General features: G+C 44.5%; 1 protein-coding gene across 1 annotated transcript in view; it reads left to right on the forward strand.

The window, feature by feature from the left end:
• Nucleotides 1–12,788, forward strand: part of LOC116830864 (zona pellucida sperm-binding protein 1-like) — a 41,825-nt gene that overhangs the window by 13,955 nt on the left and 15,082 nt on the right. The window contains exon 12 of the mRNA XM_075065822.1: nucleotides 11,503–11,657. Coding sequence (XP_074921923.1) covers nucleotides 11,503–11,657 — 155 coding nt within the window. The remainder of the gene's footprint in view (nucleotides 1–11,502; nucleotides 11,658–12,788) is intronic.

Genomic DNA, 12,788 nt, shown 5'->3' on the forward strand with positions numbered 1-12,788 from the left:
TCATACCACATTCCCAAGCATGGGTCCCACAAATGTCCTCCCGCCAGTGTATTTAATTCTTTATTTCTTCACCAGGGTCAAGTTCTTTGAGATTGGTGTGTAAAAATCCCTATATTTAGTTTCATAGTTCGGGCCAATTGTGCGACTTGGCACCCTTTTTGTCCATGACTTTCTTACTGGGATTGAATGTTCCTCTCGTTCTCTCCAAAAAAAGAACGAAGAGTACATGTGGAATGAACGAATACCCTGCGAAAGTCAACACGAATGACTTAGAAGGTGTAGATGCTATCGTCCCTTTCTTCTGACGCGAGACGATTCACAGATGATGGATTGTTGTGAGCGCGAGTTAGAGCCTCATCACACATGGATATAGCATGCCTAGCCCACGACTGGTCAATGTGTGCATAAAGTTAAAACACTCACTCCATACTAAATTGCCAAAGTTCAGAGATTCCTGATCTAGAGTATGAGAAAAAAAACAATCAATATAAGAACGTCGCTGCTCGGTGTTAACGCATCTAACTAAGAATATCCACACTGCGACAGGCGGATTAACCTGGATGAGGACTCATGCCTGGAAATGGCTAGTTGTTATTAGATATGGATTCTTGGGTATTATGTATTTATCTAGGTCAGCCGATCCTGCTAGTTCTCGCCAGAGTTCATACATGAGTGTCCGACTTTGTGCCGGCAATACTTTGGGGTGAAGATCTGCTACTCTCTAAATTGCAATATCTTGAGATATCTCAAAAAACACAAAGTTAGATCCTGAACAGATGGTCATGGCGGGACAATCTAATGGTATTAGGCAAATGTTCAGGGACGCACCCCATGCTCTGGGTGTCTCTAAAACTTTGATGCTAGGATTGGGACTGATGAACAGTGGTGTCACTTCCCAAATTGCATTTCGCTCCTCTGAAGCATTTGGCACAGCCACTGTAGGGAAAGGGTATCGGACTAGACAAGTTGGTCAACCCGTATGGCTTTTCAAATGAATAAAGAGAAAGCATGGAATGTTTATGGCATTCTCAACACCACTAGAGTAGCTATAAGTTGAGCAGTTAGGCACTCAACATCTCACAGAAATGTAACTGGCATACAGTACTCTCACTTACATCATCCTGTTACTGTTTTGTGTTGCTTGATAAATTAGGAGACACACTATTTAAATGTTGCGCAGTCCTTAACATTAGTTTGGCAGCCGCCTGCTTTGTCCACTGTTGCGAAGAGCGCCGTTGGAGCTAGTTGTGGCTTAGCAACCAGGGTGGGCCGGCGCCCCCTAGCGCTCCCTTCCCCTATCCCTGTGTGGGAACACGAGCTATCAGTTGCGCAGTTCAAACTGTCCTCCTCAACATGCTGTGTGCTCGCCTTTGAGCTGCTCCCTTGGAGCCTCCTGCTTGCTATACAGGGGGGGAGTAGGTGCTTGATGTCAGGTGTCCCTTCCCCTGGCTCCTGTACCCATCAGGATGGGAGGGCGGAGAAGAAAAGGACCAGGAGATTGCTGCGCAGTGCTGTCTACTTGCTATTCTACTTAAAAAGGGATTTAGATGGGTCAGCATTAAAAGGCATGTGCATCTCTTCTCACCACACACTACATGTGTGTGTCTCTTCCACACACATTTTCCCCGCAGTCCTCCCCGCCAACATTCGGAAGTGGAGGGAGTGCTGTGCTCCAGCGGATGCGTGTGTTCATCCATCCGTTCAGTTTCCACAGAGAAGTTGCAGCACTGCCCTGCATCTAATTGTGTCCCTTCCATTTGTCTGCCTTGTAGAGCGGGGTACCTTAAACAATTGTACTCTTGTTGGTTAGCAATGTAGGTCATCATTAGGCGCAGGCTTCCTGACATTTCCCTCTGTCATCACCTCAACCAGCAGTTCGTGCTGGTTTCAGTATTAAAATTGGTGTGTTTAAAATTACACTGTGTGTAAATGTGTGGAAGAGAGAGTCAGTCAGTCTTTTTTCTCTGGCGAAAAAAATTCCTGTGAACTTAACCCCCCACATTTACATGTATTCTTATGGGAAATTGGATTCGCATTAACATCATTTCATTTAAAGTAATATTTTCGGGGAACATAACGCAACTTTAAGCAAGGGTTACTATAATTTATGAAACTCTGTTTCATGCTTATTTACTAAAATGATCTACCCATAACTATAAAACTCCCATCATTCCGCAAGTGAACCTCATCTTTAGAATCTGTGCATAAAGACCCCCTCCTGATGACTATTTACGGTGAAATTCATGCACTATTGAATAAGTAAGTCTAGACGATATATATTTTAATACAACAGGTTGTTTATTTTAAGTACTAAACACTCACAGGAATAAATGCGTATTGAATATAACTGAGGCTGGGAAGGCATGGCAGGTGATTAGTAATTGTTAGGGATTCAGGATTTCCTGAATGACCAGCTGGATGGCCACAGTGGAGTGATCTTGCGAGTACCCATACTTGGCCCACCTGCCTAACAGAACGTCATCAGAGATATACCATAGCTGATTTGTGATCATGAAGACACATTACTTGTGGACACCGTTCTGAGATCCGAAGCGTGGCTCAGTGGGTGTGGTGTAGTTGTTTTTTGGTATTCATTACTATTTGTCTCTTGCTTGTCTCTGCTGTAAAGCAGCATCCATGCTCCCTAAGCTCAATTTGCAATGTATCTCTTTGGATGTGAAGCACTCAGTACAAAAGTCTTGTCATATTTCAAAGTTCAGAGGGAGTTGTTGGTGTAAACTAGGCATAAATCTAGGTAATCTTGAGGCACAAATGGAAGACCACACGTGTCGATAAAGCCCTCCTGCTCAGGCTCAATGAACCATTGTTCCTCCATGTTAAACACTTTGTGTAACGTAGTGTAACCTTAATGTGTTAATTAGCTGTAATATGTTAAAATGCTCAGCAGTTAGTTTTTAATTGAATGCCTGTTCCTGCTGTAATACCTGGAGCTAAATTGAAGCAAGTTTCAAGGCTACTCTTAGATACAGCAACATGTCTCTGCAGCAGAAGGGAGAGAGGAGGGGGGGAGCACAAAAAAGATGGAGGAAAAGATACTGCAGCTGGATGGGAAAGGAGGGGGGAGTGAAAAGATCAGTTGGTCAGCAAGAAAAAGTTTTGTAGTAACCACTGGATATAAAAGGAAGAAACTGCTGTTTTAGTTAGATGTGTCAGAAGATTTAAATTGCATTCTCCTCGCACCTAATTTGGGCTCAAATAAACTTGTGTTTGCTTCCCCACCCTGCTTAGGTGTGTTTTATTCGAGGCCAAGACACACGCGAACACTCATGTAATCTCTGTGCTTGCCTCTGACATTCGTTTGTGCTGAGGGGCAACAGAACTGGGCCCATGATTATTACTCTTATTTTAAAAAGAGCTATAAAAGTCATTCGAGCGGTCTTAATCTGGTGGCCTGGGTAGAGGCCGAGTTAGAATGAAACTAGTCAAAAAAACAGAGGGCTTGTACCAGGCCTTGCAAGAAACCTAAGCTTGTCCAAGATGTGATGGAAGACCTACAGAACAAGGCAGGCCTCAGCCTGACTATGTGAAACCTGAGGACACTCCATAGGCTTAGGCCCTCCTTGAGCTCTCGTGGCTTGGTGTTTTCCTGGCTTCCTGTCTTTGTCATGGATTGCTAATCGCCCAAGCCAAAGTCTCCCTACTCAGCAGTGAGAAACATCTTGGCCATTTTATCAATTCCAAGAGCACCTTTCTCCCTCAGAAGTATCCTCTCTCCGCCAACTCTCTCCTGTCTGGGTGGTCCTGCCCCCGCTTGGTCAATGGAAGGATTCCTATGACTTTGAGCAGGCCTCTTTCTGTCAGTTGGGAAAGAAATTCGTGCCTTACCCTTCACTGTCTGGATAAGACATAGACCTCTAGGCAATGCATTTTTCATACGTATTCAGAATTGCCTTTCACATGCTAGTAAGGCCTCCCAATTTTTCCTTTTTACATTATGCCTACTGATTTAGACTGGACGCTTGGCCAGGGTTTTCCATTAACAGACTATTAATACGCAGCAAACTAATGCAAAATAATTATTACAGAGACTATGACCCTAATCTGTGCCTGAAACGTGTTTCTGCTGCCACCGGTTATTGTTTTGGTTCCAGGCTAATTTGGTTAGGCCAATACTTCCCTCTTCATTACTGCAGTCTCTGGGAAAGCACACGGCCCCTACAGCACTGCCTTATTGTAATTCAGCCAAGTATGTAGCCTCCAGTTTTGCCATATTTAAATAGCATTGGTGTTAGGAAACAGGTTATGTGTGATTGTTGTATCTTGGACAAGATCAGTGCTGGCCATCCTCATGGCAAAATTGTAGCTATACACCCTCCCTTTGGATTGTCTCTAGTATCCTAAGGCATCATTTCATCTTACTTTGTGCCAAGCATGAACCAAGGGTTTGCATTGTCATATCGTGCACATGAATCAAGCATAGGGTCAGTCTTAGCTGGTATGAAAAATCACAAGCACTACGCATCCATCTTGCACATGACTCATGATGCCGTTATCTGGCACATGGTGTTTATGCTTTATAGGTGCTGGCGGGACTGCTGTGTCCATAGACTTGAGTCTTTCAGAGATACCCCTCTACATTCCTACAGCTTTAAGCCATGAAGCAAAACCCTCTATGGTCGCAGTATGGCTGACCTACACTGGCTACAATTACAGGCAATAAAACACTCACCCATCTACTCCTGCAATGACGCATGCATCGGCTTGTCTGTTTGAGAGTAGGATTGATTTGGTCCTCATATCATATTTAGGCAAAATTACAGAGAATCCACCATATTACATTCATATTTAAGCTGCAATGTGACCTGATGCCTGGTTGCTGTGTATGAGGAACTACTCGGCTCTTTGACCAAATCTGACATAGGTAGGGAATTCCACCCCAAAGATGGATGATCGTTAGACCGTTCTGAACTTGATGGGCAAGACACAACAGCTATGGTACTGTTGATAGAATTCTTCTGTAGTAACTCTCGAACCTCCCCCTTGGTGTCTATTACCATGCATTGTGAGATATTCCTTTGCAGTCAGATCAGCTGATTCTATACAGATGTAGCGGTCTCTCATTATGCGCCCTCAACTTACACTTGCGCCCCCACTAGCGCAGCTTCATCAGATACCTTTGAAGCCTAGTTCATCCCCGCCGGCGACATTCCCCATTCCACTCCTACCCCACTCCTTATGAACAAAGCTGCGCCAGAACCCTCAGCCTCCTTCTAGCTATCATAGAAGCCGTTGCTCTAATCCTAAAGCCTAAAACGTTGTTAATGGCCCAGTTTTGCACTCAATATCCGTTTGTTCTCCGTAATGGTGGTGCTTTATTCTTCCTGATAATTTATCCCTTGATAGCATTTCGAGAGAAGCAATCTCTATCATTACATTGCTTTCTCAGTCTAGAGACTTGTTGTTTAGGCCTCTCAGGTCTCATTCTTTATAATGTGATTTCATATATTTTACCCTTGGACACCCCTAGTAGCCCTTTTCTTCTATCAGATCATCGTGTCCAGTTCTTAAGAGTCATTACACTATTATATGGAGTAGAGCGTATCTTGTGCGCGTACTTTCACAAAGTGTTATTTGATATTTCAACTATTATAATAAGTCGATGTGGAGCTTACAACAAATATCCAGTGATGTCTACTAACTGTTTACGAGGCTCAGAGGCCTGATAGAAAGCATATGTCTGTCATTTATGGTTTGCCTTGTGCAAATGAGCTACTTCAGGCGCTCACAATGTCAGGAGCTCTTTGTCCGAGGTATTAGCTATAGCGAGTTAAAGTGAAATTCCTAGAGGCAGAGATTACGCTCAGTGTTACCCCACTAGGACGTGCAAGGTAGGTGGATGCTGTAACGTGCGTTGAGAGCATGCAGGTTTCCCAGTCAGGAAGACATTCACACTCCTGTTACTAGTGTTTTGTTTGTTTTTTGGAGGAGACTGGCCAGGTCACGCATTGGTTTCTAGGTTTACTAAACTTAGCGAAGTCCTCTGGGTTCACATTGGCTTCAGTTAGTTGTGCAAGCCAGTAAGTTCTTATTATGTTGCCCAGCTGAGTTAGATCCAAAGCTATTTCACAAGTAAAGTTAACCAAAAGGGTATTAGCTGGGCTGAGTGGCTCCCCCCATAGATGACCCTCCCCCCCAGGAAACAAGAGGAAAGCCATTGATGTACTTTGTCTAGTACTAGCTTGCAGTCTTTCCTGCTTCTATGCCAACATCCTATTCTGGAGTCTATCCCTGCAAAGGAGGTCTGTCTCTGCTTGCGGAATGGGGGTGGGGAAGACGCACTAGAAGGCCGTAGTAGACCCCTGACTTCAGAAAACTGCTGGTTCCCTCCTGAGAGGGACCACATGACGCTCAAACATGTAGTGCATCCAGAGATTTTATTCCCCCCCCCTTATTGTACATGATCTTTTGCCATGAAAATTGGACCTTGTCATCCAGCTGCTCTCTACCGTTGAAACAGGAGTGCTCACAGTTACTAAAATTAGATGGGTCACACCCACAACCTATTCCCTTAACCGTCGCAGGGATGACGCATTTACTGCTCAGTAACTGGGTGGGTCCAGGGTCAGGTCAAGTCTGGAGACAGGGCTTCGTAGTGTTATCGAAGTAAGAATAGATCTTATGATACAATCCTATGGAGATCCTAGTCCTTTGCTGTTTGAGATGGAGTCCCTTGTATGCATATTGTGTGAAAGAAGACGTGACACGGTATGTTTTTTCCTAGTCCTGCTCCATCAAGTAGCTTTTTTCTTGTTCTCTCTTCTTTGCCTTCCTGTGTTATGGGTGAGTCTTTCATCCAAAAAGGATTACTTGATATAGGCAATGCACCTGAGTTGCGACTTTTTGGTAGATTGTTTTTTTTGCTAGCAGTCAAGTCTACACTACTCTTAAAATTCACCGAAATTTTGAAATATTTAAAAGCCAAAGAGTCTCGAATGTGAGAGGGCAGAGCTCTCGGTGAAAGGGTGATTACCCATAGCCTTTTCGCTCTTCATGCCTCGCACTGGAATTCATGCCTGCTAAGTGAAGCGCCTGAAGCAAGTGACCGGACTATAGGAGGTTGCTCTTGGTAACAAGTTCGATATAATGGGTCCGAGTGCTAATAGTACCCTACCTAAAGTTACTTTGTTTACTAAGATTCGCACTAGCCTGATAAGATTGAATTAGATTTGATGTTAGTTCTCTCTACCTAGACCTCAATCATTTTGCATGTCCATAGTGACTGGAGATGAGTCATATGATCGATTCTCATCGATTCGAGGACAGATGGTAGTAGAAAGAATTAGTTACAAGACATATCATTAGCCATATTAGTTCTATTGCCTAAATATCTCTCATAGCCTGAGTATTATACAAGGACATATGTATAGGAAGATGACTTCATGCATGAATATTGGATACCCCTCATTAACCCATTTAATTGCCTTTATTATATTTGAGCACCTCCCTCTCTATTGAGATTCTCTGTATGTTAATTTATTCTCTGGATAGCAGAGGTAAATTATCACTATAAATGGTATTATTGACTGCTGAGAGATGAGGCTTCTGTAAACTTTCCTTATGCCTATGTGGACTATGTATTTCCAGATCACCGTTTGCTCGATTTGCTACTCCCATCCCGAGTGTATCTTGTGGTACTGTTCCATTGGAGCTCGTCTAGGGCTATCTCATCCTTGGGAGAGATCACAAATGGCGGCACCATGTAGAACGTCCATCGATAAGCGAATGGTCCTTGCGCACCATTCGCTTTATGGTGTTATCTGACGGCCATTTAGTGTTCTGTATTCCTCAGGTATTAACTACGTCAAAACTGATAGGGCAACCTCCTAGGAAGTATGGAATAGATAGAAAGTTAGAAATGGCTAATAGGGAGGAAGGAAGAGTTTTCAAAATTTAAATGTAATGTAAAAAAAAAAAAAAAGTGAATCTGGTTTCACAATGGGCTTAATTTCTCAGAAAGCCTGTAAAGAGGGCCCGACAAAGCTTTTCCAGTCCAATAGGTCTCGTTCCAAAGTTCCACACTCATGGTGATGAGAGAGCATGCACCATCGTTACTATGAAGAAGATTCAGAGCCGTTCAGCCAATATGACCTCAAGTCTCTAGCAAAATTGATTTGAGCGTTTTACTGGCCTACTACAGTTTCGTTTCAAGACATTCTTGTCATTTGTATGTACATTGCAGCCACTGGAGTGTATGAGACACCGATATTTAAAGGAGTGGGATTCGAATTTGAGTGGCTTTTATATTATTTCAATGGTCACTTATATGGGGCTAGATTGTACAACCTTCTCACGATTAACATGAATTCTCCTGTAAATGCTACTTTATGTGAGCAAGGATTGCTCAAGTGTGACGATGATTATGGGACTAGATAAGTGAACTTCGAGACACTTATATTGTTCTGCGTCTCGGAACAAATATGAGTATGACAGCATTCTAGCGTAGTGATTTAGTAGTAGCGACCAGGATAAAGATACTGATCTCTACCAAAAAACCTAAGGTCACTCCGTTCTCCCCCCCTCCCCCTTATTTCTATCTTTTTTCCCCAGATATATGCTCCCTACAACTCTTGTCTCATATCTTGAGCTGCGGGTGTTTGTTTGTGTTAGCCATCATCTGAACAATTTATACTTCATAATGAGGCATAAACCAGTACATTGTTTAGTGTTACCATCAGAAAGCTAGGTACGTTCCCAAATCTCGAATGAAACTTCGCGTTGCAATTGATCTAGTACTGGTATAGACGATGAGGTTATTCTAGGACAGAGCTTCTGACTCTCGTACTCACTGATGCTCTGGTTTTGGGATGGAGCTTGTGACCACATGGATCTCAGACACTGGTTACATAGGATGAGCCACTCAGATTACTTGCAGTAGCACCTCTATTGGCACGTTGTCCTGCAGGGCTCCAGCCGGGAGGGTAGCAAGCAGAGCGCTACAGTAAATGTACACCTGAAAAATCCACACAAGTGAGAATTGAGTTAGTGAGTGATTGCCAGTGCTGCTAGGAGCCATGGAAGTAAATCCAGAGCTATCAGTTTGTTGCACGTGTTGCAGCACCTCAGCAAATTTGCAGGTCAGTACCCAAACTAAAATAGGAGGCTCCTGCCCTGCCCTCTGACCTTCCCTCATCCTTTATGTGTGCAGACCCCCTTCTCACCCGTCCACAGAACCAACCTGAGCAGGCTAGTCCACAAAGGCAAAGGTGGAGAGGGACAAACCGGCTGGTGATGAGTTGGGACATACTAAGGCATCTCAGATGAGTAGCGCATAGTAGACTCCTGATGGCACTTACACGTGCTGGGTGTTTCATGTAGTTAGTGCATCTTGTTCTTGCGGACAAGGTAGAAGGTGTTACGAAGTGTATCACTAGATGATGTATGCAGAGCGGCGAGGTAGTCAGATGGAGGGGAAGTGTTTTTGAAATTAATCCTCTCAATGAGAGACTTAACATTCAGCATCTGTAGCTTTTATAGCCAGCTCCCCGCGTACCAAAACCCGTCAACAAGTGATGTCCCCCCTTCTCCTTATGCTCACCTCCCGCCCCTGCGAACAAGCATAACTTTACTCTAAAATTAACCTGCAAAGGAATAATGCCAACTGTATGGTCATTGACGTCTATTTTGAGAGAGAGATAGTAGTGTCGTTTTCGGTACATATGAACAACAAAACTACTCGATCTTGCTTGTTGTAGTAGGAGTAAGAAAACAGAACCAGGATGGGTCTGTTAGCGTCTTTGCTGTAGTTACTATTGGGATTTCTTGCATCTATCTGGACTCCACTTGATATCCTATGATAAGACAAGCTTTTTTTCGTGTCAATCTTAGGCGAATGAATGGGATGAACTCTCTGTCGACAACGCCGAGATTTACAGTGCTCTCTTCCTCTGATCAAATATCTCATCGCACTAAAGGGCTAGATGGTCGTGGTGCCCAAGCAGTAAGAGCTTTTCTCACTTCGAATAAGTGGTTGGCACAGCATTTGCATTGGCAGGAGCTAAGAGTGAAAAAGAAGGCTATAGCGTCTCTCCTGTCATGTGGGTCCTGTAGGCAGGGGATGGGACGTATCTACTGTAGTTAGATTGGACAGCTGAGCTTAGGGCAGGGGTGCGGAGGAGTCACACTATAGCCAGATAGTGCTGGCCGCTCTCTCACACATTGTGCCAGGCAAGTACTCACAGCCGCCTATTTGCACCGGTTACCTGCTGCTTGGTTACCTGGAGTGGCAGCATGATAGGCGGGTCTAACGAGCTGAATCACATGACCTACAACATAGCGAGACCATGAGTGCAGCGGCATCAAGGCCGAACTCATCTGCCCAGGTTGTAAGAGCAATGCTGGTCGGCAGCTGTGTAGTGTTCCTGTGAGCACATGTTCCAAGCGAATATTGGACGTTGCAGAGAATGAGGATAGAGATGCATGTATTGGCCGTCCGGTGGATGCGCTGTGCGTGAGATATATCTATGAATGTGTGCCGCTATCTGCTTAGAATAGCATGCCAACTGAGACTCCTTTAGAGCTGCATCATCAGCAAAGCCTCCAACACACGGATCGATGAACTGGGCCACGGATGTCCTCACAAGTTCTCTTCATGGTAAATACGCATTTGCGGATACTTGTGCTGGATGTCATGTGCCTCATTACCAGTAGTTTTCATCAGAACAACTCACGTATTCATGTTCACCTAACAACCTTGAGCATCAACGTGCTCATCGAGGCAATCTCGCAAGCGTATGACCAGGGCTCCAGACGTGAATATGGTAGGGGCTCGGCGACCTACGTTGGTGAGGAAAAGTCCTAATAAATACATAAGCATAGTACTGCTAGCACTCTGTCTAAGTTGATGTGGTAGTCCCACATTTTCCATGTGAGCAGAAGTGCCTCACTTCAAATCTCAATTGTCTTATTGTCTCATCCCCAACTGACTTCTCACACTTAGTTCCTCAGTGTTTAAAGGGCTCCTTAAGCTCAGATCTCTATTTGGTATACTTTCACCTGAAAACCCCCCCACCCCCCCCTGTGGCTCGACATGAATATGCGGTCCGAATCTCAGCGATATGGCTGATCGCGTCTTCCTCAGGTCAGCTGATGGCCCTGGACCTAGTCGTGGCACTCCAGCATTTGTCAACTTGAGGAGATTCATGCCATTTTCCACTGCTAGTCATACAGCAAGTAGGTCCCTTTCTCACACCAACTTCTCATCCTCTTTCCTGCACTTCTCCTCAGAGGCCTCGACGGATCTGCTATAAGGATACAAATTTAGAAAGCAGCCTGCGATCCTCGATCGACTTCATTACGTGTGGGCGTCGCTCCAATGAATCAGGTCATCGCATGTCCATGCCCCAAGACTTAAGAAACGCTGCATTATCCTCGTTTTGCCTCAGAACATTGATGTTCGCGTTCGGCAATAAGGGCGATTGGAGAACACAGAGGCCCCGCAGCGGGGCGCTACTCTTGTCTCTAACCCTGTGCCCATAAGTTTAGAAATCCAAACCCTCGGCAGCAGGCTCTTTCTCAACGACGATGGGCTCCAGACGATAGCGCTGATAGCGATTATACAACACTTGCAGTGGACTCCTGGACGTTGCGCCTTTTGGACTACTAGCTGTCAAGGCATTCGCAAGGCTGACATCCTACAGGTACGTCTCCCACAAGAAGGAGGCAGGAGAAGCCTGTGCAGCTATGTGGGAAAACCTGTCCATTTCGTATCGGTAGAGAGTCTTGCAAAGGACTGAGAGCTGATATATACACCCTATGACCAACTCTAATGTGAGGATCGCCCCTGCAGTTCATTTATTTTCTCACGCACTTCAGGATTCGTACTCTACGAAGCATGATTCGTGAAAATATGCGCAAGCCTAACATCTCCATACTAATAAGCTCATTCATCTATCAACCAAAGCAAAGGTACCACAGTTATGTTGCAATATTGTCCTTAGCCCTGTCACTAGCCGATCTAATTTGTATTGCGAAATGACGTTACCAGGCCATCTCGTGGTGCTTGTTAAACCCATTAATCCTCATGTGTCTACTAGTGTAGCGAAGCCAAAAGCTATCTGATTCTCCTGTGGCGATAAGTGTTTCCTAATATCACAGCAGACTTTCTGCACCTGGGCTTGGTGGATGCAAAACATCAAATTTTGGTAGCCTCTTGTGTAACATGTGTCCATCTGTATCTCACAAAACCTATTCTGACTGTGAGGTTAAAACAAACCTCTCTAATACTGCTGGCGAGTGACATTGTTGCTTTGTAGATACACTAATCACTTCTTCTATATATGAGATGTTTTTCCCTTAGTGCAAGGGGATTCACCAGTGATTAGCTTCGTCACCTCACCCTCTCTTTTCTATCTTTTAGGAGACGAGAAAATCCAGTGATAGACTCTCACAAGATACATCTAGATAGGCCACTAGTAGTGCGCGCTTTTTTCGGTAAAGGCCCATGTGATTTCTATGCGAGATGTTTATTAGTCTCATAACTTCTTTGCTCCCTGTGTCCCATGAACCCTGACATACCATTATTATTTTCCTCTGTGTGTCTATTGCAAAGGCTCGTCACAGATTACTCCAGGTCACATGTCTCTTTCCGTAGTAGGGGTTGCCTGTCCTCCCTTTAATTACATGGAGGACACACTTTTGTGGATGGGCCTAAAATACCTCTCAGAATGTGGTGACGTCGTGACGGATACCAGTGATCACTAAAGCTATAGAATTCCGGATCTCTCCCCTGCACTTATCTGCTCTCTGAGAATTCATTGCTTCGCCTAGAG

The sequence above is a fragment of the Chelonoidis abingdonii genome, chromosome 4 (genome assembly GCF_003597395.2).
Source record: "Chelonoidis abingdonii isolate Lonesome George chromosome 4, CheloAbing_2.0, whole genome shotgun sequence".
Lineage (NCBI taxonomy): Eukaryota > Metazoa > Chordata > Testudines > Testudinidae > Chelonoidis > Chelonoidis abingdonii.